The sequence below is a fragment of the Ranitomeya imitator genome, chromosome 2, assembly GCF_032444005.1.
Source record: "Ranitomeya imitator isolate aRanImi1 chromosome 2, aRanImi1.pri, whole genome shotgun sequence".
NCBI classification, from domain to species: Eukaryota; Metazoa; Chordata; class Amphibia; order Anura; family Dendrobatidae; genus Ranitomeya; species Ranitomeya imitator.
In genome coordinates, this window is record NC_091283.1 from 282643995 (window position 1) to 282671815 (window position 27821).

At 46.5% G+C, this 27821-nt stretch overlaps 1 protein-coding gene across 1 annotated transcript in view; it reads left to right on the forward strand.

Moving 5' to 3' along the window:
• LOC138663169 (oocyte zinc finger protein XlCOF22-like) overlaps positions 1–27821 on the forward strand; it is a 76985-nt gene that overhangs the window by 17670 nt on the left and 31494 nt on the right. The window contains exons 2-6 of the mRNA XM_069749316.1: positions 26528–26672; positions 26802–26981; positions 27064–27187; positions 27271–27368; positions 27569–27659. Coding sequence (XP_069605417.1) covers positions 26595–26672; positions 26802–26981; positions 27064–27187; positions 27271–27368; positions 27569–27659 — 571 coding nt within the window. The 5' untranslated portion in view covers positions 26528–26594. The remainder of the gene's footprint in view (positions 1–26527; positions 26673–26801; positions 26982–27063; positions 27188–27270; positions 27369–27568; positions 27660–27821) is intronic.

Genomic DNA, 27821 nt, shown 5'->3' on the forward strand with positions numbered 1-27821 from the left:
CTTCGGACTGTCCTGGTGTGGATTCTGTGGTGGACAGGTTGCAGCAGATCTGGACTCAGGTAGTGGACAATTTGACCTTGTCCCAGGAGAAGGCTCAACTTTTCGCTAATCGCAGACGCCGTGTGGGTCCCCGACTTCGTGTTGGGGATCTGGTTTGGTTATCTTCTCGTCATATTCCTATGAAGGTTTCCTCTCCTAAATTTAAACCTCGTTTTATTGGTCCGTATAGGATTTCTGAGGTTCTCAATCCTGTGTCTTTTCGTTTGACCCTCCCAGACTCCTTTTCCATACATAATGTATTCCATAGGTCGTTGTTGCGGAGATACGTGGCACCTATGGTTCCATCTGTTGAGCCTCCTGCCCCGGTTTTGGTGGAGGGGGAATTGGAGTATATTGTGGAGAAGATTTTGGATTCTCGTGTTTCTAGACGGAAACTCCAGTATCTGGTTAAATGGAAGGGTTATGCTCAGGAAGATAATTCCTGGGTTTTTGCCTCTGATGTTCATGCTCCCGATCTTGTTCGTGCCTTTCATGCGGCTCATCCTGGTCGGCCTGGGGGCTCTGGTGAGGGTTCGGTGACCCCTCCTCAAGGGGGGGGTACTGTTGTGAATTCTGTGGCTGAATTCACTCCTGTGGTCACAAGTGGTACTGCAGCTTCTGAGCTTCTTCCCTCAGGTGTTCTGGTGAGCTCGTTAACTGCTTCGTTACTTAACTCCGCCTGATGCTGCTATCCCTGCTCCTTGTCAATGTTCCAGTGTTGGATCTGAGCTTCTACTGCTTGTTCCTGTGTCCTGCTGCTCTGTATAGCTAAGTGCTTTTTTGCTATTTTGTTGCTTTTTTTCTGTCCAGCTTGTCTTTTGTTTTGCTGGTAGCTCTGAGAAGCAAAGGGTGTACCGCCGTGCCGTTAGTTCGGCACGGTGGGTCTTTTTTGCCCCCTTTGCGTGGTTTTTGCTTTAGGGTTTTTTGTAGACTGCAAAGTTCGCTTTACTATCCTCGCTCTGTCTAAGATTATCGGGCCCCACTTTGCTGAATCTATTTCATCCCTACGTTTTGTCTTTTCATCTTACTCACAGTCATTATATGTGGGGGGCTGCCTTTTCCTTTGGGGTATTTCTCTGGGGGCAAGTCAGGCCTATTTTTCTATCTTCAGGCTAGCTAGTTTCTTAGGCTGTGCCGAGTTGCATAGGTAGTTGCTAGGCGCAATCCACAGCCGCTTTTAGTTGTGTTTAGGATAGGTAGGTGTGCAGTCTACAGAGTTTCCACGTCTCAGAGCTCGTTCTTTGTTTTTGGGTATTTGTCAGATCACTGTGTGCGCTCTGATTGCTAGGCACACTGTGTCTCTGGATTGCCTTCATTACACCTTTCATTAGCAGACATAACAGAGAGCATGCAAGCTGGTCAATTTCTTTTTTAATTTCATGGAGGGTTGAATCACAGTTAAGGCAAACAATGTTTTTAATATGGGTAATTTGAACACCTAGATAAGTGAATCCGAGCGGAGACCATATAAAAGGGTAAATATTTTGGATTTGAAGTTGGAGAGAGGAAGAGATAAATAGGGGAAAAATTGTGGACTTGGACAGATTTAGCTTATAATAGGAGGCTTCAGCAAATTGGGTAAGAATGGAAGACACTGCAGATAGTGACTGTAGAGGAGCAGAGCAAGACAACACCACATCGTCAGCGTAGAGGCCAATTTTGTGTTCCTGACTTCCCACCATTACCCCCCTAATGTCAGGGCATTGCCTCACCGCAGCCGCCAGGGGCTCCATGACTAAAGCAACGTCATCTTTGGAATAAAGTGGGAGAACAGATATGACAAAGTCTTGTAGAAAGGCTCTGAGATCATCAGCCCCAATTGATTCAGCAATGCCTCTTAGTTTCACATTATTTCTCCTGGATCTGTCTTCCAAATCCAGGGTTTTAACATGAGTTTTGGTAACAAGCAGCTGCAGGTTATCATGAGCTTCCCACAAATCATTGTGAGAAGCTACCAGTTCGGACATTTTATTTTCAAGATGATCCGTGCGGCCTCCCAGCTCCTCCACCTCCCCCCTGAGCTCTGCCATCATGGAACGCATATCCTCCTGCAGGGAGGTACGGAGGTCACCAAGCATGTCTCTGAGCAGCGTTGCTGTAACTGGAGCCTCTGAGAGATCAGCCGCTGCTGTGCTTGAGGCAGAAGACTGAGAGCCTCGGCGTGCAGCTCTGGAGGATCTAGGAGAAAGCGGCGCCATCTTGGGCCTCTGAGGCTGCTGAGGGGTGGCTGCAAAGAAGTCCACAATGCGCCTGGAAGGGTCCCCTGCGCCGGCTTTAGATTTCCCCATACACTCACCGAACGGTAAGGAGCAGGAGTGGGGAGTTCTGGAGGAGAAAGCACCGTCTGTGCACTGCTGTGTGCCGCTTTATGAGTCCTGGGAATGGAGCTCCCACACTATGCAACCTGCACCATCAGAAGTCAGGCCACGCCCTCCGATACAGGCTATTCTTGATTGGCCCGCACCTAAAAATGTCACGGAGGTCCAGCGTTTCACCGGATTCGCAAACTTTCATGGGCGATTTATTCGTAATTTTTCTGAAATAGTTCGACCCACAGCTAACCAAGAAGGAAAAGACTTTCTTGTGGGTCCGCACAGGTTCAGGAAGCCTTTGATTGTCTTAACTCCCGGTTTGCTCCTGCACCTGTATTGTTTCTCCCTAACCCAGCACATCCTTTCACCGGAGAAGTGGATGCTTTGGACTGTGCTCTAGGGGCCATCCTCTCACAGAGAATGGGAGAGAAGGGTTTGTTACATCCATGTGCTTTTTTTTCTCGAAGACTCTCCGTTGCAGAGAAGAACTAAGTTGAGGGAGATAAGGAGCTTCAAGTCATTATTGCTACATTTAAGGAATGGAGGCACCATCTGCAGGGGGCAGCACAACAAGTTATTGTGCTCACGGATCATCTCAACCTGGAATTCCTTAGATCTGCGAGATGTCTTTCTCCTCGGCATGCTCGATGAAGTCTATTTTTGAACCAATTTAATTTTGTCATTTCGTACAGCCCAGGTTCATGTAATGGGAAAGCCGATGCTTTTGTCCCAAATCCACACCACGGATTCTGTACCTGGGACCCCGTCTTAGACCGTCTTGTCTGATGCCAACTTTGTCTGAGTCATTCAGAAGAAGGACTTATGGAAGACCATTAAATGGAACCTGTCACCCCCCTCAGGCCTTTGTAACTAAAAGAACCACCTTGTGCAGCACTAATGCTGCATTCTGACAAGGTGACTCTTTTAGTCATGCTCCCTGCACACGCTGAAATAAACGCTTATAAAATGTGCCCTCATACCGTGAAATCGTCCCGGGGCAGGTCTTTCCCCCCTAATCAGACGCAGCACAGCTGTCACTCCAGGCCTGTGCACACCGGGCACGCCTCCTCTTGCTTCATTAGCATCCCTGGTGCCAGCGCTGTAAGTTCAAAGAGCAGCGCAACTGCGCATGCCCAGAAACAAATACAGCGCAGGCCCCAGGGACGCTAATCAGAGGCGTAGCTAGGGTTTTGGTCCAGGGGGGGCGAAGCTTCTGAGTGGGCCCCTAACCAGATAACCTTGATTACAACTCGATGACGCCCCCTAATAGTGGAGAACCTCAGCAGATGACCGCGCCGTTACTGAAGATAATCTCTATATAACGACCAACATGGATACTATCGCCATATGGTCAGTGGTAAATACCAGCCCTACAGAGCATATAAGAGATCACAGCACAGTTATTGATAATGTCTTACCATTGACGTTCTTTATGATGGAATCGTCACTTTTCCCGTCTTTTCCATCTAGCCCAGACCGACATGACAGCTTCTTCCAGCTACAACTTGTCTGCAGAGAAAACAACAAAGACACGTTTCACTTCTCATATTCCAGCCATCACCATCTATTCTCAACCTGCACAAACCCCTAATCCTGCTGATACCCTAATACTGAGCCGCTGCTGCCATATATTTCCCTATTACTACACCTGATACCCCAATACTGAGCCGCTGCTGCCCTATGTGTCCCTATTACTGCCCGATACCCCAATACTGAGCCGCTGCTGCCGTATGTGTCCCTATTACTGCCCCTGATACCCCAATACTGAGCTGCTGCTGCCGTATGTGTCCCTATTACTGCCCCTGATACCCCAATACTGAGCCGCTGCTGCCGTATGTGTCCCTATTACTGCCCCTGATACCCCAATACTGAGCCGCTGCTGCCATATGTGTCCCTATTACTGCACCTGATACCCCAATACTGAGCCGCTGCTGCCGTATGTGACCCTATTACTGCACCTACTCTGTGGTTCTCTGTACCCTCTAAATTCTAAAGCACCCCTCTATAATATAGTAATGCTGGGTGCAAGTGCCCTAGAAAAGAGCCCACATTTTGCCCCTAGAAAGTAATAATGCCCTCTGTGTGCCCCTTTGATAGTCACAGTAACCTGAGTTCCCCTATTTAAATAAGTGCCCACTTTACATTTAATAATGTCCCGAGTCTCCCCCCGTACAGCTCCCCTATACACAGTATAATGCCCCCTAACTATATAGTACCACCCACACAGTATACTGACGCCTTAGTAGCCTTCAAACTGTTTGATGGCTCCAACACTGTAATCCCCATACTGTATGATGGCTCCATAGATAAACGCCATATAGTATAATGTGCCAGATAGTCCTCAATATAGCACAAGGCAGCACCCCTATAGGCAGACCCTGTAGTATAAGGCAGCACCCCCCATAGGCAGATCCTTTAGAATAAGGCAGCACTCCCCCATAGGCAGATCCTGCAGAATAAGGCAGCACTCCCCCCTCTAGGTAGATCCTGTATAATAAGGCAGCACTCCCCCCATAGGCAGATCCTGTAGAATAAGGCAGTACTCCCCCTATAGGCAGATCCTGCAGAATAAGGCAGCACTCCCCCCTCTAGGCAGATCCTGTATATAAGGCAGCACTCCCCCCCATAAGCAGATCCTGTAGAATAAGGCAGCACCCCCCGCTATAGGCAGATCCTGTATATAAGGCAGAATCCCCCATAGGCAGATACTCTACTGTATATAAGGCAGCACCCCCCATAGGCAGATCCCGTATATAAGGCAGCACCCCCATAGGCAGATCCCGTATATAAGGCAGAACCCCCCCCCAATAGGCAGATCCTATTAATAAGGCAGCCCCCCCCCCAATAGACAGATCCTATTAATAAGGCAGCACCCCCCCAATAGACAGATGCTATTAATAAGGCAGCACCCCCCCAATAGACAGATCCTATTAATAAGGCAGCACCCCCCCCAATAGACAGATCCTATTAATAAGGCAGCCCCCCCAATAGACAGATGCTATTAATAAGGCAGCACCCCCCCCAATAGACAGATCCTATCAATAAGGCAGCCCCCCCAATAGACAGATCCTATTAATAAGGCAGCACACCCCCCCCCCCCCAATAGACAGATCCTATTAATAAGGCAGCACCCCCCCAATAGACAGATCCTATTAATAAGGCAGCACCCCCCCCCAATAGACAGATCCTATTAATAAGGCAGCACCCTCCCCCCAAAATAGACAGATCCTATTAATAAGGCAGCCCCCCAATAGACAGATCCTATTAATAAGGCAGCACCCCCCCCCCAATAGACAGATCCTATTAATACTCACCTCTCTTCCTCCTTGTTCTTCCAGCGGCGCTCCCTACTCCCGCTCACATCTACACTGACAGCGGGCGCCGGACAGTGACGTCATCGCGCCCGCTGTCAGTGTGGGGGATGATGGGAGAAGGAGCGCAGCGCAGCGCTCCTTCCCTCATCACTGCAGTGAGCTGTATCGGCTAGATGCCGATACAGCTCACATTGCGATAGTGGGCGGGGGGCCCACTGCTGGCACCGGGCCCCCCCGCCTGCTCAGGGGCCCTATAGCGGCAGAGCAGGGAGATCGATTCTCCCTGACCTGTCGCAGAATGTAACTGCATCGGCGCGCTGCGCGCGCCGATGCAGTTACAGTAGCGTAGCTCCGGGTGGGCCCCCTCAGAGCGCGGGGCCCGGGGCGATGGCCCCCTCTGCCCCCCCGGTAGCTACGCTACTGACGCTAATGAAGCAAGAGGAGGTGGTGCGCACAGGCCCAGAGTGATGGCTGTGCTGCATCTGATTAGGGGGGAAAGACCCGCCCCAGGACGATTTCACGGTATGAGGGGGAAGATTTTATAAGCATTTATTTCAGCGTGTGCAGGGAGCATAACAAAGAGCCACCTTGTCAGAATGCAGCATTAGTGCTGCACAAGGTGGCTCTTTTAGTTACAAATGCCTGAGGGGGGTGACTCGTTCCCTTTAAGGAGGCCTATGACGCAGATCCATTTCTTGCCAACCCAACTGCTAACGTGAACTTATTTCTCAAAAATGGCATGTGGGTCCGGAATCAACGTTTATACGTTCCAGAGGCCGTAAAGCTGCAGGTCCTCAAGTTTTTCCATTATTCCAATTTGGCGGGTCATTGGGAGTACAGAAGGCACACTAGATCCTGAGCCTTATTTTGGGTGGCCTACCTGTCTGAAAGACGTGAAGAGTTATGTTCTCTCTTGCGAGGTATGTGCATGTTTTAAGACTCCTCTTGTATCACCTACTAGACTGCTTCAACCACTACCCATCCACTCTCGTGGACCTTGAAGGTCTTTTTCAATGGACTTAATAGTTTAATTGCCCACCTCTGGGGGGAAAGTATTCTATTCTGGTGGTTATACCAATATCGCCTTACTAAAGCTGTCCATTCCTTGCACTGGTCTTCCTTCAGCCAAGGAGAAGTTAGATCTGGTTATCCAGAATGTGTTACGGCTGCATCGAGTTCCAGACGAAATCATCTCCGATAGGGGAGTGCAGTTTACGTCCAGGTTCTGGGAGGGATTCTGCGCTGCACTTTGTGTTAATGTTTGTCTGTCTTCTGCATATCATCCTCAGACAAATGGACAGATGGACTGGACTAATCAGACTCTGGAACAGTATCTTCGATGCTATGTCAGCCATTCGCAAGATGACTGGTTGGAGTTGTTTCCACTAGCAGAGTTTTGTTACAACAACTCTGAGTTCATCTACTAAAGGAGAAATCTTGGGAGCCGGTGGGCAATATTAGTGCTCCTCAAAAAATGACTCTGTTCTATCAGAGATATCCTGACGAGCCTGGTCCTTTATCATCCTGAGGCTGCTTCTGAGGTGGGAGTAATGTAAGGATTCTGGACTTTCCTTGTTCCGGTTCACCCTGATCCAAGATGGAGTCTTCGATCTCGCCCTGCCATGGAACTTCCTGTTTGTCCGATTATTTAAGTCCGGATAATGTGTTCTCCTGTGCCTGAGTATTTTGTGCTGTTGGCTCCTGAGCTTCTGCCTGTTTGCTGGTAAACTCCGGGCTTCTGCTGTTCATTACTCGGTGGTCTGCCTTCAAAACAGCTAACATAGAGAAACTCAAAAAAACACATCATAAAAAGTAGACTCACAAAATCCTTGTCAAATGACAAATGCACTAGCAGGGTGCAGCAGGCCCCCACTTATAAAGGCTGGAGCAGGACAGGTGCAAGCTACTGATGAGAACAACCACCCACTCACCTAAATAATAGAAGGATTGGCTGCCTAGTAGCAAAATGCACACAGGTAAGGCTTGCATAAGAAACTATTTACTCAGATAGGTTTGATGCACAGTGTCTGGACAACCTATTGATCACGCCCATAGTATTAGCAGGTGGGCCATCCAGCGCTATATATAAATGCATCACACAAAAATCAAGCCAACATAAAGGGGCCCTGCTGCACCCTGCAAAAAAATTATAAAAAGTGCAATAAAAAGATGAAAAAAATTAATGCATATAATACATTAAATGAGGTATTGGTTACTATTTTGGCCAAAATGGATAAGCTTGCAACCCAACGTCAAGGGTCCTCATTAACTTGTGAGTCAAATGACAAATGCACTAGCAGGGTGCAGCAGGCTAGACATTGGGTTTAGATAGCACTCTCCCTCATTTTCCCCTCATCCTCTCTTTCCCAGGACTTCATTCACCATCTGCGTATTATTGAACTTCAACAAACAAGTGCTGTGCGCACGTGTGATCAAGTTATTGCTGGACTTTATCGTTTAAGTACTCTTTGCATTCCCTCTACACTTTTGCTGGATTCCAAGGTTTAAGTACTGTGTGCATTCATGCTAATATCCTTACTGGACATCCTTGTTTAAGTGTCTTGTTCGCTCCCGAGTCATATCCTTGCTGGACTGGTTCGTACTAGTGGTCGCGCCCCACTATTCAGTTTGCTGTGATTTACTATTCTGTGCTGTGCACCTCGTTTCAACTGCAGGCATATCTGTGTTAGTTCTGTTTGCATTTCTATTTTGTTAAATACACCTTTTTGCTGCAGCTTTGTTCTCAGACTGGTTTTATCCCACACCGTCAGATTCCCTAGTACCTACATAATTGGCTCAGTTCCAAGACCTTCCATGCACCATGGGGGGTCGTTTAGGATGTAGGCCCATAAGATGTCACAGGCATGGTGGAGATGACTGGAAGCCGAAAACGCTTTTACTGTGGAAGATGTTATACAGACTTTACTTATAGAACAATTTTTTGCCAAATGCCCTGCAGAATTATTGGAATGGGTCCAGGAGCGCACGCCATGAACCGTGGACAGAGCTGCAGCCCTGGCCGATAAGGCCCTTACTATACGACTGCAATGGAGGAGGCTTCTGGACAATAAACTACAGCTTGCTCCCTCGCCCTGGCCCCCTCAGACTATATCTGCCCTTCCACCCAGCCACAGGCTGATGACAATTAGTGATGAGCGAGTATACTCGTTGCTCGGGTTTTCCCGAGCACGCTCGGTGATCTCCGAGTTTTTGTTATTGCTCGGAGATATAGTTTTCATTGCCCCAGTTGCATGATTTACGGCTGCCAGATATGCTGAATACATGTGGGAATTCCCTAACAAACAGGCATTCCTCACATGTATTCAGCGTATCTGGCAGCCGTAAATCATGCAACTGAGGCGATGAAAACTATATCTCCGAGTAATAACAGATACTCGGATATCACCCGAGCGTGCTCTGGAAAACCCGATCAACTAGTATACTCGCTCATCGCTAATGACAATCATGCCTCACAATCCTGGGCCCCAACAGTTCCAACCACGTACTGGGGGTATCACCGAGAGGAGATGTCATGGATGTGGGAGCCCAACGCAGCCCCACCTCTTCCAGTGAATCTTGTGTACTCCATCCCGCCTGAGAAAGAGTTACCACCACCCCCACCCGAGAGGACCACCACCCTGGGCATCATAGAAACCCCTCCTGGAGTGTACGGACTCTGGCCTTTGTCCCTCAGAAATACAGAACAATGGCAAAGCCACCTGCAGGATGTCTTAACCCCTTACCCCTAAGGGTGGTTTTCACATTAATGACCGGGACAATTTTTACAATTCTGACCACTGTCCCTTTATGAGGTTATAACTCTGGAACTCTTCAACGGATCCCGGTGATTCTGTCATTTTTTCTCGTGACATATTGTACTTCATGATAGTAGTAAAATTAATTTCATATTACTTGCGTTTATTTGTGAAAAAAATAGAAATTTGGCAAAAATTTTGAAAATTTCACATTTTTCCAACTTTGAATTTTCATGCCCTTAAATCTCAGAGATATGCTACACAAAATACTTAATAAGTAACATTTCCCACATGTCTACTTTACATCAGCACTAGCACTAATATTTTTAAATAACATTTGAACTATAAATAACTCTCAGTACCCAGCCGGGTATTCTACTAAGTGCAAATTCTGAACAATAAGTTAACTTTTTTCTTTATGGGCGCATACGCTGAACCCACTAAAGGCCTACCATAGAATGCTATACAACTCAACTTTTCTTTCCGTTCCAACTTCCCCAATGCAGGACCGCCTAGCTCCTTTGCTGGGCCTACTGTCATTGTGCCGACCATCTTTCTACATCTCTCAAGAGGACTCTCTCTCTAACCCCTACGGGTTCACTTTCAAGCTTTCCTGTCCTCAATCTCTGTCAACATTATCGAACTGTCTAAATTTTTATCATTATTAACGTTTCAACCTTTATTAAAGCAATCATCAGACATTCCCTTTAAGAGGGACCCAAGTCTCTGGTGCAGATTCTCTCTCCGCAAGCAAGTTCACAGCAAGCAAGTCTTTCTGCAACATGTCTTCGCAAAGTCTTCTTTGGCTTGTAAAAGCAGTAGGGTGCACCTTTAAGAAGGTGCAAACTATATACAAAGCAGTTCTGAATCATTCACCGTCCATGATCCGGCAGTCTTTAAAACAATGATGAACGTTGTGCAAAAATAGAAAAGAAAAACAATAGAAAACAATAGGGATCCCGGGTAAACAAAGGGATCCCTAAGAGTTAACCCTGGACGGTGTTGTGAATTCTGCTCTTGGGCTCCCTCCGGTGGTTATGAGGGTTATGAGTGGTAGTGCTGCTGTCTTTGGATCGCAGCATTCATCAGGTGTGTCCACTTATTGCAATTTGGACTGGGCTATTTAGCCTTGCTTGATTCTTTAGTCAGTGCCAGTTGTCCATTGTTTTTGGAGGATTCACATCCCTGCCTGGTCTCTCCTGTTTTGCTGTTCATTTCAACAAAGATAAGTTCTGGCTTTGTTATTGCAGTCCACATGCTGTGGGCCTTAGAGTTCAGTGTATTTCCATGTATTGTCTTGTCCAGCTTTGTCTGTGTAAGGATTTTTTCAGCCAAGCTGTATCTCTGGAGATGCAGATATACCCTCCATGTCTTTAGTCAGATGTGGAGATTTTGTATTTTCTGTGGTGGATATTTTCTAGTGTTTTAATACTGACCGCATAGTACTCTGTCCTATTCTTTCTTTTTAGCTAGTATGGCCTCCTTTGCTAAATCCTGATTTCAGTCTGCGTATGTCATTTCCCTCTCCTCTCACAGTCAATATTTGTGGGGGGCTGTCTATCCTATGGGGATTTTCTCTGAGGCAAGATAGTTTTCCCGTTTCTATCTTTAGGGGTATTTAGTCCTCCGGCTGTGTCGAGGTGTCTAGGGAGTGTTAGGTACATCCCACGGCTACTTCTAGTTGCGGTGCTAAGTTCAGGGTCTGCGGTCAGTACAGGTACCACCTTCTCCAGAGTACGTCTCATGCTGCTCCTAGGCCACCAGATCATAACAGGACAGGTTGAAAGTAGCAGCAGGAAATAGTGAACTATATACAAGTCGGGTTTTTCGAGGTTTATTCCCTCGGCGTTAGTGGCTGTGACAACTCCACCGGCAGTAGTGGGCGGGGCCACCCACCCGGGTACTTGTGGGCACTCGATGTGGTCACAGGAGATTCTGGGCTCCAATCCGGGGTCTGAGTGGTGATGGTTCTGAACCCCGCAACAAACGGGGAACTGACCCCTCCTAAAGCGTAGCTTTCTGCCACCACCGTAGTGACAGTGTCCACAGTGCAAGTGGTGGTCTTCACAACAGTACATGTGGGGGTCACCACTGTGGTCTTGGTGACAGTCGTGGTCCGGTCACAAGGGGGCACCCTCGCTATGGGGGACAGCTTCTCCGCTGCCTTGATGGATGACGTCATGGGGACTGGCCGCTTGCGCACATTCAGGGCGAACCAACCCCTCTCTCCGAAGTGGCGGGTGTAGGTGACCTCATCCCCCTTGTATAGATCCAGGTCCGGGTGGCCCTCTTTGAGATGGGACTCTACATCCCTCCAGTTTACGAAAACCTCGGAATATAGGTCCGGCTCCTTGATGAAGCCCCATCCTCCACGGAGCCGGAACTCAACAACGGTGCCCTGCCTGCATGGGGCCTGGTGGGTGGTACGGTCCTGGCGAGCCCGGTCCTTCACCTCAAGGTCTCGCCGGTAGTGGGCCTCCCGCTGGGCCTGGTGCTGTCTCTCCGACTCCTTCCACTGCTGATCCAGCTGGGCCTGGTACTGCTCCCAGCTAAGGGCCTCTACCATCTCTCCCTCCTGCGTCTGCACCCCGGGGAACCCCATGATGTTCGATCCTGAGTTCACCCAGCGGCACACCATGCGCTCCGCGTAGACCTCGCCTGGCGTGGTAAGCGGCGAGATCGGGGCCTTGAGGAAGTGCTCCATGCCCGTGGGTTGGTCCCATTGTGGGAGGCGCTGAAGTCTATGGGTCCCAGGGAGAGGGGGCGCTGCGATGGGGCCTATTAACAGGTCCTTCGCCTGCGGGATGGGGTCGGCAGACTCACCAGTCGATGCGACTCCCTCCATTGCAGTCGGCTCCGGGGATGGCAAAGGATCCGGGGTCGAGAGCTCCTCCGCCGGCACCTCCTGGCACGTGGCCTTGGTCTCCAGCCGCCACTGGAGAAGCTGTTCCATGAGATCCTCCATCTCACTCTGCAGGAGACCGGTCCCAGTTGTGGAGGTTTGGTTGCTGGGCTCGTCCGGGTAGCAGGGGGAGCCCTCTGCTTCAACCCCGCAGTTTGGGTCTGAGCGGTCAGCCATGGCGTCTGTTGTGAATTCTGTTGTCGGGCTCCCTCCTGTGGTCATGAATGGTACTTCGGCTGGTTCTGTCCATGGTCTTCCTCTGGTGGGTGTTTCTGAGTTTCCTTCCACAGGTGACGAGGTTAATTCGTTAGCTGGCTGCTCTATTTAACTCCACGTAGATCTTTGCTCCATGCCACCTGTCAATGTTCCAGTATTGGTCTAGTTCACTCCTGGATCGTTCTTGTGACCTGTCTTCCCAGCAGAAGCTAAGTTCCTGCTTGTTTTTCTTTGGTTTGCTATTTTTCTGTCCAGCTTGCTATTTTTATTGTTGTCTTGCTTGCTAGAAGCTCTGGGACGCAGAGGGAGTGCCTCCGCACCGTGAGTCGGTGCGGACGGTCTTTTTGCGCCCTCTGCGTGGTCTTTTTGTAGGTTTTTGTGCTGACCGCAAAGCAACCTTTCCTATCCTCAGTCTGTTCAGTAAGTCGGGCCTCACTTTGCTAAATCTATTTCATCTCTGTGTTTGTATTTTCATCTTTACTCACAGTCATTATATGTGGGGGGCTGCCTTTTCCTTTGGGGAATTTCTCTGAGGCAAGGTAGGCATTATTTTTCTTTCTTCAGGGCTAGCTAGTTCCTTAGGCTGTGCCGAGTTGCATAGGGAGCGTTAGGAGCAATCCACGGCTATTTCTAGTGTGTGTGATAGGATTAGGGATTGCGGTCAGCAGAGTTCCCACGTCCCAGAGCTCATCCTTTATTATCAGTAACTAACAGGTCATTCCGTGTGCTCTTAACCACCAGGTCCATTATTGTCCTGACCACCAGGTCATAACAGGCGTCCTCCACGTGGGTCGCTTCCTGGTCTCTTTGCCGCTCTCTCCTTCGTGGGTGGTTTCGTTTCTTGTTCCTCCACCCCCCATTGAGGATCAGGAGGCGGATCTCTGCTGCTGACGGACACGTCCTCAAGGTGCAGAAATATTTAGACTGGGCGGCCATTACCTTTCGCGCTCTTCAGTTCTTTCACACCCACTTCCACGCCTTTCTTCTTCTCTTGCGCTCCTCGTGGCGCTACAATGGCGGCAGTTTTGGCGGGAATCTTGCAGCAGATTGTAATACACAGTCCTTGCAATAAATCACTATTCCAACACGTTTCAATCACAGTTCCAAGGCACACATGACCCAATTCTTCAGGCTTAAGTACGATCCTGTTCGTGACACCAAGTTGGATCGCCCCCAGACACAGGGCCACAGGTTACTCGGCACCGGTCCCTTCTGTCTCAATTCTCGGGTTGTCACGCTGGCTGGACCCGGTCATGACCCTGCTAAGGGGCATCCAATAAAGGTGATAGTACAGTCTGTCAGAGGTTCGTGGCGCCACCTATGGTGTTCGGTTAGGGTGACCGATGCTGCTGTGGGATCCACTGGGGTGATGGAGTGGCAGCTGGATGGTATAACTTCCCACAGGTGAAGTATGTCCCCAGGGCTTCCCAGTAAGGTGGATGGTGATGGTGTGAGGTGCAGGCAATAACGAGGACACAAGGTTGCAGTCTCTTTACCTCTTTACTGAAGACCTCAAGATCCTCAATCCAGAGCACGTTTAACCGGGCTATCAGAGACCGTCCGGTCCGATGGGCACATCCAAAGTTTCCTTCGCAGATGGAAATCGTTGCCTACCAATAGCGCCTGTGTGTTGTAGTCCTACCCTGCTGAGCATTCGGAATAGTCCTCACAACTGCTGTTCTCGTTCGTTCGTTCTCTACAGCTCTCTCTCTCTCTCGTTCTTTGGTTCCAGATGTTGCTAGTTTCTAACGTCCCCCAGATATGTTATGGCTAGGACGCCACCCGTTTGACGGGAAGGCTCGGAGCTCTTCTGGGACCCTAGAGACGCCCCTCTCCACGCGTTGCCCCCTACATCTTCGTAGGTGTAGTAGGTAGACAGCCAACCTATGATTAACTGTCCGGCGGAATTTGAAGTAAGGCCTGAAGTCAGTTACTCCTACGGTGATCCGGCCACTGACTACGCGCCTCAGTAAGATGTTGCCTCTCTCTCTCGGCACGACTCTTACTGGCTCTCCTTTGTGCTGATCTCGTTTACACTGTTACACAATATCCTTCCCTTCATGTCTCTCTCCTGGATACCGCCGCAGGGTGTGTAGGCGCGGTTCCGTTATGTTCTGTTCTGTTCGCTAGGCACCTGCCAGGTTCCCACGCCTGACAGGGACCCCCCTGTGCCTTCTCCCTGCAACACCCCCTGCCACGGGATGTTGCCTGGTTCCAACCCAGTCAGCTTCTGACTAACTTCCTCCCCAGCGCCTAGTTTTACCAGTGTGAGGAGTGGCCCAATAAATAAAGCCTTTTTCTCCCCCTAGTGGCCGGAGTGTGAAGTGTAATGTGTTCTGGTGATACCTGGTCAGGAGAACTCCTTAGTGCCATCAGACGTACCGCCACTCTCCTTAGCGGCAGAGTGCCATACTGCAACGACCAGGTCTCTGGGGCGCTGCACTTACATGTGGGGCTTGCCTAGCAACCAGGCAACCCCTACATGTACTCAGGCTGGCTAGAAGCTGTAAATCATGCAGCTGAATCAGCAAAAACTAAATCTCCGAACACTAACAAATACTCGGAGACCACCTGAGCAATGAGTATACTTGCTCATCACTAATCAGCAAAATTTTGGAACCAAAATTTTTTTTTGTTAGGGAGTTATAAGGGTTAAAAGTTGACCAGTGATTTCTCATTATTACAACACCATTTTTTTATGGACCACATCACATTTGAAGTCACTTTGAGGGGTCTATATGATAGAAAATACCAATAAGTGACACCATTCTAAAAACTGAACCCCTCAAGGTACTCAAAACCACATTTAAGAAGTTTATTAACCCTTAAGGTGCATCACAGCAATTTTTGGAATGTTTAAACAAAAAAAAGGAACATTTAGTTTTTTTTTCACAAAAAAATTACTTCAGATCCAATTTGTTTTATTTGCCAAGGGTAACAGTAAAAATTGGACCCCAAAATTTATCGTGAGCACGCTGATACCCCATATGTGGGGGTAAACCACTGTACGGGTGCATGGCAGAGCTCAGAAGGGAAAGATCACTGTTTGACTTTTTCAACGGAGAATTGACTGGAATTGAGATCGGACGCAATGTCGCGTTTGGAGAGCCCCTGATGTGCCTAAACATTTGAAACCCCCACAAGTGACCCCATTTTGGAAACTAGTCCACCTAAGGAACTTATCTAGATGTGTCTTGTGCACTTTGAACCCCCAATTGTTTCACTAAAGTTTATAATATTAAGCTGTGAAAATTAAAAAATCATTTTTTTTCCACAAAAATGATCTTTTCGCTCCCAATTTTGTATTTTCCGGAGAGATTAGACCCCAAAAGTTGTTGTGCAATTTTTCCTGAGTACGTTGATACTCCATATGTGGAAGAAAACTACTGTTTGGGCACATGTCAGGGCTCGGAAGGGAAGAAGTGACGTTTTGGAATGCAGACTTTGATGGAATGGTCTGCAGGCGTCATGTTGCGTTTGCAGAGCCCCTGATGTACCTAAATAGTAGAAACCCCCCACAAGTGACCCCATATTGGAAACTAGACCCCCCAAGGAACTTATCTAGATGTGTTGTGAGAACTTTGAAACCCCAAGTGTTTCACTAAAGTTTATAATTCAGTGCCGTGAAAATAAAAATATTTTTTTCCCACAAAAATGATTTTTAGCCCTCAAATTTTATTTTCCCAAGGGTACCAGGAGAAATTGGACTGCAAAAGTTGTTGTTCAATTTGTACTGAGTATACTCATACCCCATGTGTGGGGGTAAACCACTGTTTGGGCACACGGCAGAGCTCGGAAGGGAAGGGGCACCGTTTTACTTTTTCAATACAGAATTGGATGGAATTGAGATCGGACGTCATGTTGCGTTTGCAGAACCCCTGATGTGCCTAAACAGTGGAAACCCTTCAATTCTAACTCCAACCCTAACTCCAACACACCCCTAACCCTAATCCCAACCCTAACCAATCCGCTAACCCCAACACACCCCTAATCCCAACCATAACCCTAACCACACCCCTAACCAAACATACCCTTAACCCTAATCCCAACCCCAACACACCGCTAACCCCAACACACCCCTAATCCTAACCATAACCCTAACCACACCCCTAATTGTGACACACCCCTAACCCAACCATAAAAGTAATCCAAACCTTAGCCCCGACCCTAACCCTAACTTTAACCCTAACCCTAACTTTAGCCCCAACCCTAACTTTAGCCCTAACCCTAACTTTAACCTTAACCCTAATGGGAAAATGGAAATAAATACTTTTTTTATTTTATTATTTTTCCCTAACTAAGAGGGTGACAAAGGGGGGTTAGATTTACTATTTATAGCGGGTTTTTATAGCGGGTTTTTGTTTGGCAGCTGTCACACACTAAAAGACGCTTTTTTTGCAAAAAATAGTTTTTGCATCATCACATTTTAAGAGCTATTATTTTTCCATATTCTGGTCCACAGAGTCACGTGAGGTCTTGTTTTTTGTGGGACGTGTTGACGTTTTTATTGGTACCATTTTTGAGCACATGACTTTTTTTATCGCTTTTTATTCCGATTTTTGTGAGGCAGAATGAAAAAAAAACAGCAATTCATGAATTTCTTTTTGGGGGGGGGGCGTTTATACCGTTCCGCGTGTGGTAAAATTGATGAGTCAGTTTTATTCTTTGGGTCAGTACGTTTACAGCGATACCTCATTTATATTTTTTATGTCTTGGTGATTTTATACAATAAAAACTTTTATATAAAAAAATAATTATTTTTGCATCGCTTTATTCTGAGGGCTATAACTTTTGTATTTTTTGCTGATGACGCTGTGTGGTTGTTCGTTTTTTGCAAGACAAGATGACGTTTTCAGCGGTGCCATGTTTTTGATCTCGTGTTATTCAACTTTTTGATTGGCGGTATGATGATAAAGCATTGTTTTTTGCCTCGTTTTTTATTTTTTTGCTACAGTGTTCACTGAAGGGGTTAACTAGTGGGACAGTTGTATAGGTTGGGTCGTGGTGATACTAAATATGTGTACTTTTATTGTTTGTTTTTTTTAACATAAAGAAATGTATTTATTGGAACAATATTTTTTTTTCTTCTTTATTTAGGAACGTTTTAAAAATATTTTTACACACTGTAATATATATTTTTTTACTTTCTTACATTGTCCCAGGGTGGGACATCACTATATAGTGTCAGATTGTGACCTCTCCTGGCACATAGTGGCGGATGTCAGCTGTGATAATCAGCTGACACCCGGCCGTGCTCCCCCCGTTAGCGCTTCTGATCAAATATGAAGTACTATCCCGTTGATGGTCATACGGGCCCAGGGCATCTTGACGGGATAGTACGTCCGATGTTAGAAAGGGGTTAATTGATGGATACAAAGTATTGGAATTTAGAGACGGGGGGGGGGGGGTATTCCTGACTCTCTCTGACCCCCGTGTGGTTCAACCAGAGTCAATTCACCAGGGCTCGGGAATTCCCATTGTCCTAGCAGGGGGTGTCCGCAAATACATTACTCAAAAAAATAAAGGGAAGACTTAAACAACAGACTATAACTCCAAGTAAATCAAACTTCTGTGAAATCAAACTGTCCACTTAGGAAGCAACACTGTTTGACAATCAATTTCACATGCTGTTGTGCAAATGGAATAGACAACAGATGGAAATTATTCGCAATTATCAAGACACACTCAATAAAGGAGTGGTTCTGCAGGTGGGGACCACAGACCACATCTCAGTACCAATGCTTTCTGGCTGATGTTTTGGTAACTTTTATTATAATAATAATAATAATCTTTATTTTTATATAGCGCTAACATATTCCGCAGCGCTTTACATTTTATCATCACTGACCCCAATGGGGCTCAATCTAAATTTCCTATCAGTATGTCTTTGGAGTGTGGGAGGAAACCGGATTACCCGGAGTAACCCCACGCAAACACGGGGAGAACATACAAACTCCTTGCAGATGTTGTCCAAGGTGGAATTAGATCCCAGGACCCCAGCGCTGCAAGGCTGCTATCCACTGAGCCACCGTGCTGCCTTTTGAATGTTGGTTGTGCTTTCACACTTGTGGTAGCATGAGACAGACTCTACAACCCACACAAGTGGCTCAGGTAGTGCAGCTCATCCAGGATGGCACATCAATGCGAGCTGTGGCAAGAAGGTTTGCGGTGTCTGTCAGAGTAGTGTCCAGAGGTACTACCAGGAGACAGGCCAGTACACCAGTAGATGTGGAGGGGGCCATAGGAGGGCAACAACCCTGCAGCAGGACTGCTACCTTAGCCTTTGTGCAAGGAGGAACAGGAGGAGCACTGCCAGAGCCCTGCAAAATGACCTCCAGCAAGCCACAAATGTGCATGTGTCTGCACAAACGGTTAGAAACCGCCTCCATGAAGATGGTCTGAGTGCCCGACGTCCACAGATGGGGGTTGTGCTCACAGCTCCACAATGTGCAGAATACTTGGCATTTGCCACAGAACACCAGGATTGGCAAAATCGCCACTGGTGCCCTGTGGTCTTCACAGATGAAAGCAGGTTCACACTGAGCACATTTGACAGAAGTGACAGAGTCTGGAGATGACATGGAGAGAGACCTGCTGCCTGCAACATCCTTCAGCATGTAATGGTGTGGGGTGGCATTTCTTTGAAGGGCCACACAAAGCTCCATGTGCTCACCAGAGGTAGCCTGACTGCCATAAGGTACCACGATGGGTTTCTCCTAATGCAGGACAATGCCAGACCTCATGTGACTGGAGTGTGTCAGGAAGTTCCTGCAAGATAAAGGCATTGCAGATATGGACTGGTCCGTCCATTCCCCAGACCTGAATCCGATTGAACACATCTGGGACATCATGTCTAGCACCATCGATCAACGTCACGTTGCATCACAGACGGTCCAGGATTTGGTGGATGCTTTAGTCTCAGTCTGGGAGGAGCTCCCTCAGGAGACCATCCGCCACCTCATCAGGAGCATGCCCAGGCATTGTAGGGAGATCATACAGGCATGTGGAGGTCACACACACTACAGACCATCAATTCCTTGTCTTGAGGCATTTTCACTGAAGTTGGATCAGCCTGTAACTTAATTTTCCACTTTGATTTTGAGCATCATTCTAACTCGAGACCTCCGTAGAATATTAGTTGTGATTTACGTGGATCATTTTTAGGTTTTATTGTTCTCAACACATTCCACTATGTAATGAATAAAGATTTACACCTGGAATATTTCATTCAGTGATATCTAGGATGTGAGATTTTAGTGTTCCCTTTATTTTTTTGAGCAGTATATATACAGCAAGCTTTGGTGCGTTTGGATTATGGTTTTGGAGAAAGACTGTGTTGGATTGGAGTTATGGGATGACTTCCTGCAGATATCCTCCTTGGAAATGACATTGGCGAGTTAGTGCCATTATTTGGGAACACCACGACATCCTTACCTCACCGGGTAGCAATCTGTTTGGCCGTAAGGCCCGTGGGCCTCTCACTCTTCTGAAAGAACACTTGGAGGAAGATATCTGTTGTGAATTCCGCTCTTCTGCTCCCTCCGGTGGTTGTAAGTGGCACTTTTGTGAGTTCTGCTCTTGGGCTCCCTCCTGTGGTTTCAAGTGGTATGGCTGCTCCTTGGAGTTAGCTGTCTGCAGCTGCTTTCACTGATCGTCTTTTCTGCTCGGCTCTTTATGCCTGGCTCTTTCTTCAGCCAGTGCCACTTGTAAATGGTTCCTGGTTGGATTCACATCTCTTTGGATTTCCCTGTTATCCTGACGAGTTCAGCAAAGCTAAGTCTTGCTTGCTTTTTTCTGTTCACTGATTGTGGACTTATCCGTTCTGTGCTTTCTATGTTTGTCCAGCGTTATCAGTATGAATTAATTCTGTCTTGCTGGAAGCTCTGGGAAGCAGATTTACCCTCCACATCTTTAGTCAGGTGTGGAGATTTTTAGTAAACTCTGCGTGGATTTTTGTAGTGTTTTATACTGACCGCACAGTATTCCATCCTGTCCTATCTATCAAGCTAGACTGGCCTCCTGTGCTCATCCTGGTTTCATTCTGTGTATGTCTTTTCCCTCTCCACTCACAGTCATTATTTGTGGGGGGGCTAATCTACCCTTTGGGGATTTTCTCTGAGGCAAGATAGTTTTCCTGCTTCTATCTTTAGGGGTAGTTAGCTCTTAGGCGGTGACGAGGTGCCTAGGGAGAGTTAGGAGCATCCCACGGCTACTTCTAGTGTTGTGTTGAGCTTAGGGACTGCGGTCAGTACAGTTACCACTTCCTTCAGAGCTCGCTCCATGTTGCTCCTAAACCACCGTATCATAACAGATATCACAGACATCAGAACACCCATCATTCCCTATGTTCTAGAGTTCAGAGACTGTGTCGCCCAGCTAGCTACCTTGGCTAACAAACATCAGCGAATAGCCCAGTCAAGTAAAAAAAAAACTGAAAAAAACTGGTATGACTGTAACGCCAGGACCCGGGAATTTATGGAAGGACAACAAGTGATCATGATTATAGCAACCCCTGCCACTTACAAGAAACTATAAACAGTGGAGCAAAGTGGAATAAAGTGAGCAGGCCAGAGGTCTGTGTAGACCTCATGGTTTGCTCACTTTTTAAGAGGGGGGAGAGGTTGTGGTGGTGGGATATGGTATGTGGGTATCATTTTGTCTGTATTGTTATTTTACTGATTTTCATGGTGTTCTCTTGTAGGATGAGTTGTTATTTGCTAATTGATAAATGGCTGTTGTTGCAATCTGATATTGCCCCCACTGTTATGACCTGGTGGTCAGGACAATAATGGACCTGGTGGTTAAGAGCACACGGAATGACCTGATAGTTACTGATAATATAGGACGAGCTCTGGGACGTGGGAACTCTGCTGACCGCAATCCCTAATCCTATCAACCACACTAGAAATAGCCGTGGATTGCTCCTAACGCTCCCTATGCAACTCGGCACAGCCTAAGGAACTAGCTAGCCCTAAAGATAGAAAAATAAAGCCTACCTTGCCTTAGAGAAATTCCCCAAAGGAAAAGGCAGCCCCCCACATATAATGATTGTGAGTAAAGATGAAAATACAAACACAGAGAGGAAATAGATTAAGCAAAGTGAGGCCCGACTTACTGAACAGACTGAGGATAGGAAAGGTAGCTTTGCGATCAGCACAAAAACCTACAAAAAGACCACGCAGAGGGCGCAAAAAGACCCTCCGCACCGATTCACGGTGCGGAGGCGCTCCCTCTGCGTCCCAGAGCTTCCAGCAAGCAAGACAACAATCCAAATAGCAAGCTGGACAGAAAAATAGCAAACCAGAGAAAAACAAGCAGTCACTTAGCTTCTGCTGGGAAGACAGGTCACAAGAACGATCCAGGAGTGAACTAGACCAATACTGGAACATTGACAGGTGGCATGGAGCAAAGATCTAAGTGGAGTTAAATAGAGGAGCCAGCTAACGAATTAACCTCGTCACCTGTGGAAGGAAACTCAGAAACACCCACAGCCACCAGAGAAAGTCCATGGACAGAACCAGCCGAAGTACCATTCATGACCACAGGAGGGAGCCCGACAACAGAATTCACAACACCCCACCCCACAGTACTGTACTGTTATCTTTCCACAGGGTCAGTGAATCATGTTATTTGCTAATATGCTAATGACATATTGATCTAGCTTGTTGAAACAATGAGCCCCTGAGATCCCCCACCGACCTGTGAATGAGAAGAGGGATTTTTAAAATATCAGGGAGGTGAGACCCCAGAGCAGATCATGTGTGGAACTATGATGTGAACACAGCACCTCAGAGAAAAAGAAGAGTATATGGACTATGTTATCCTCTGTCTGCTGGATTCTTGGACTCTCATCTCCAAGGGCTTTTATCCTGTTACTGAACTGCATTCGGGTTCTGGACTATGTTATCCTTTGTGTGGTGGATTGCATGTAGACCTTTCGTATTTTTGTCTAAATAAAGGACTTGGGACTGTTTACTCTTCTCTTGCTCTGTTGATTGTGTGATATCGGAGAAGGACCCCGTGACATGTAACATCCAAAACTGTAGCCCACTCGGTCGCTCTGATGCCCATGAATTGAGATGCCTTAGTGTGGTTTGCCATTGGTCACCCTCTCCTTCCCATCATAACAATTTCAGTGATATCCACACTCCCTTGATGGTGAAACCATTGAACAGAATAGTGAATCAGGGTGTCGAAAGCTCCTGATCCACCAGTCAGCCTTCGCCTGTGAGTCTGAGACTCCTTGCACAGCAGGCACAATGATGTCACTACATCACACCTGAGGTATGTAGCCTCAGTACTCACAATGCACAGACTGGAGCAGTTCACCCACCTCGGGAACAGAGTTGGGTGAGTAGTGTGGGTGTTTTTTAAATATCAGGAATTGTGAGGCACAATATTGACCCCTTAATGACCTTGGGATTTTCCATTTTTCCGTGTTTGTTTTTTGCTCCCCTTCTTCCCAGAGCCATAACTTTTTTATTTTGGTCATGTGAGGGCTTATTTTTTGCGAAACAAGTTGTACCTTTGCACAACATCATTGGTTTTAGCATGTCGTGTACTAGAAAACAGGAAAAAAATTTCAAGTGCGGTGAAATTGCAAAAAAAGTGCAATCCCACACTTGATTTTTGATTGGCTTTTTTACTAGGTTCACTAAATGCTAAATTTAACCTGCCGTTATGATTCTACAGTTCATTACGAGTTCATAAACACCAAACATGGCTAGGTTCTCTTTTATCTAAGTGGTGAAAAAAAAAAATTGCGCCATTTTCCGATACCCGTAGCGTCTCCATTTTTCATGATCTGGGGTCAGGAGAGGGCTTATTTTTTGCGTGGTGAACTGGCATTTTTAATGATAGCATTTTGATGCAGATACGTTCTTTTGATAGCCCGTTATTGCATTTTAATGCAATGTCGCGGTGACCAAAAAAAAGTAATTCTAGCGTTTCAAATTTTTTCTCGCTATGCCGTTTAGTGATCAGGTTAATCCTTTTTTTTAATTGATAGATCGGGCGATTCTGAACACGGCGATACCAAAATATGTGTAGGTTTGATTTTTTTTAATTGATTTATTTTGAATGGGGCGAAAGGGGGTCGATTTAAACTTTTATATTTATTTTATTTTTTTCACATTTTTTTTTTTTTTTTTTACTTTTGCCATGCTTCAATAGCCTCCATAGGAGGCTAGAAGCTGGCACAATGTGATCGGCTCTGCTACATAGCAGCGATCATCAGATCGCTGCTATGCAGCAGAAATGCAGGTGTGCTATGAGCGCCAACCACAGGGTGGCGCTCACAGCAGGCCAGCATCAGTAACCATAGAGGTCTCAAGAACCTCTATGGTTACAATGCAGAAGCATCGCTGACCCCCGATCATGTGACGGGGGTCAGCGATGCGCTCATTTCCGGCCGCCCGGGTGGAAGCGCCATTTAAATGCCGCTGTCAGCGTTTGACAGCGGCATTTAACTAGTTAATAGCGGCGGGTGAATCACAATTTCACCCGCTGCTATTGCGGGCACATGTCAGCTGTTCAAAACAGCTGACCTGTCTCGGCTTTGATGCAGGCTCACCGCCGGAGCCCTGCATCAAAGCGCGGTATCTGACCTCGGACGTACTATCCCGTCCGAGGTCAGAAACAGGTTACGAGATGTTTGGGCTCTCATATTGAGTGTATAGCTGGTAGGGGTCATTATACTGAGTATGGGACTGGTGGACTGTAAATGCCTCCATACTGACTGGGAGTCCTTATTTTGTGTAGCAGGTTGTGGTGGCGATAATACTGCATGAGATGCTGTAGGGGCCGTCATACTGTGTGGGGTCTGTGGGGGCCGTCATACTGTGTGGGAGCCCTCATACTGAGCTACACGGGCACACAGGAGAACAATTTCCTTGTGATGAGTCAGATAGACCAAAGTTCTATATTTATCACTTTCTATCTGATTGCAGCCCTGAATTGATATGGTGTTGTGTGCCAGGAGGGAGACATCAGATAGTACGTTCTGAAGGAAAGCAAAGATATAATGGCAGTGAGAATCTGGATTGCAGGCAGAGAGAATAGCAGAAACAAAAAGTAGGGCGAGGTCCTTAGCACAGTTTTGCTGAACTATTTTGCTTATAACAAAAGTTATGTACCGTCACATATAACTGGAAAGTTCCTGATTCTGCATAATGCAGAAGCATCCATGAAGTGTTTTGATGTATGTACAGTACTTCTCATCAAGTTCTTGTTAAGTAACGGAAAGTTTATATTTTGGACTTTGGTCTCCCTCATTCATCTCCATACCATCTGATCCGGGCCTGCCAAGTCTAACAGCAGCATGCAGTCTGCAGAGTCGTGAGATATGACTCTGCCAAATGTATATATATATTTTTTCCTTTTGTTTTAAGTTGTAGAGCCCAATTCCAGCTATTGCTATCGGACCTCTGATTTCTATCTACTCCATTGTGTTCAGGATAATAGAGTATAATAAAGTAGTTATGGACGAGACTTAACTAACATTGTGCAGTGACTGTGCATTCCATATAGTCACAGATATTTCTTGTTGCTGAAACTATGAGGTTTTTCTCTTTAAACCTTTGTTAAACCCCTCTGATCAGTGCGATCATACAACATCCAAGCCTCTGATGGCTCATCCCTGCCTGTCAGTGTAATACTAACGGCCCCATACACATGAGATAAGTGTTGGCTGAACGGTCATTTGGCAGACGGACATCTCTCCCGACTCCCCCACACACACAAATATTCCAGCTTTCCTGTAGTCTGTATGAGAGAGTCGCCTCCAGCAGAGGATTATCTACAGGAAGAACAAACGGATTATCCTCTGAAATTCAGGATGCCAGATCCTTCTCTGCCCCAGCATCATCTGTCAGGAGGCCCTGAAATACATTATATAGTCGCCCAAACCCCCGAAATCAGTGATTTCATGGAACTTTAGTCTAATGTTATGGGGGTGGTGAAAGGTAACTTATTGGACGCTGCCTATGGCCTGGCCTAATAGACCTTCATGTATTGCAGCCCAGACACCATTATTAGGCATGTAAGTATCATAGTAACTAGGCCGCCCCATACTATCGAGTACTTGGGGGCGAAGGGGCATTCAGCCGAACTCTCACACATTAGATGCCATGTTTGCTTTTGGAAGCAGTAAGTGGTTAAACTGCCAGGATTTTTGTTGAAGGCTCATCTGTGCTGTCCCTGTGGTGTACATCTATGTTCTGGGGCCCAAAAGAGTAAATTTTTTAAAACAATCGTTTATTGTATGAAAAAATAAAATGTCTTCTGCTTTTTCCATGTATTTTTCTTTTCAAAAGTATTGTTGGAGCCAATTTTATTTAGAAAAATTTTGATATCTGTTTATTTTCTGGTATTTTTCTTGTAATATAGGAAAGCCTAATGACAGAAATAAACCCCATAAAACACTGTACATGGAGACGTTGGGATCAGTTCATTTCTGTCCGTGGTGTTTGTGGAAACAAAAAATCTTTTATAAAAGCCTCAAACTTCTGTGTGTGAATCAGACCTGAGATCTAATGTGATAGAAGATTACTGTGCGGGGAAGACGGGAAACCTTCATATAGACGGCCGGTGGTGATGGAGTCAGTGACGGACTCCGGACAAATATGTTTCTAGAACCGTAGTAGAAGATGAAGATGTCGTCCTCATCATGAAGTAGTTATTTCTCCTGTCACATGTAATGAATATCTCCTGCAGTATTGCTAATGCCGATTCCAGGGTCGGTAAATGAGACGAGAATTAGCGTTATGGAAGATGAGTCTATGAGGAACGTATTCAGCTGCCGACTCCGAGGAAGAAACTGCTTGTTGTCTGTGGCCTAAATATATAGGTTTTATTAGTAGATGGAAAGAAGAAAACTAAATACTGTAAAATAATAAATCTCCTCATATGTTTGCCCTTATTATCTCCAGTAATTGTATTATTACACAGGATTTTTATGATGTTACATCGGCTCATCTTCTTCTCATTCAGGTCTCTACAATATCGGATCCTCTCAGATCTTCTACATAAGAAAATTTTCCTGATTTACCCGTCAAGGATGGATATGGACAGAGACAAGATGGTGGAGAGGATATTACACCTCACCCTAGAGATCCTCTTCCAGCTTACTGGAGAGGTGAGAGATTCTGATGACGTCACATTACATCATTCTTATCTATGGGAATAACAGATGGACAGAACTGGAGAGGTGAGGACTCTGGAAATGTCTGTACTGAGATTTATTAATGTGTCTCTCCATTACTAGGATTACACAGTAGTGAAGAAGACCTCTAGTGAGCACTGTCAGGACCCTGTGTCTGAGGGATGTAAAAGACCCCTGATCCCAATCACGGGACTTCCACCTCACCCCCTGATACATGAGGACATCAATGACCAGAAGATCCTAGAACTCACCTACAAGATGACTGAGCTGCTGACTGGAGAGGTGACACTGCTGGGAATGCTGGGACATTATACAGTAACACTATGAAGGGATCAGGGGATGACGGTATCATTGTATGTGTCAGGTTCCTATAAGGTGTCAGGATTTCGCTTTCTATTTCTCCATGGAGGAGTGGGAATATTTAGAAGGACACAAATATCTGTACAAGGACGTCATGATGGAGGTTCCCCAGCCCCTCACATCACCAGGTAATAGACAGGACTAAATACACACGCCCTATAATTATCTGTATGTTAAGAATGAATTCAGTTCCTGTATGTGTTTTCTCCAGATAAATCCAGTAAGAGGACAACACCAGAGAGATGTCCCCGTCCTCTTCTTCCACAGGACTGTAAACAAAAAGATCCCAATGTTCCTCAGGATCATCAGGTAGATGGAGAGAAGGTGTCATGAGATCTCCCGTATGATGTGTAGATGGCTGTGAAGGTCTTGTTTTATCCGTTTTATCCACCAGTATTCTATGTTTTATACTTGTGTGATGAGAATGGTGGAGATTTCAGGATTAGAGCTGATCATAGATGTGACTTCTCCATCTACTGTATCTGTGACTTTTACAATATTTGTTTCAGGGTGAAGATCTGACCCATATTAATACTACAGAGACATATGTGAGGGGTGATGAGCGGTGTAAAGAGGAGATTCCTACATATGACTACCCAGGTGAGTAGTGACCACTGACCACTAAATGCAGAGAAGTCACAGATTCTTCTCAGTCACCGGCTGTGGCTGCTTTATCAGTGGTGTAGTCCGTCCGTATCACAATCGTGTGATCAACATTTGGCCTCAAGACCACAACATTCTCCTCCACCCAAAACTGTTCAA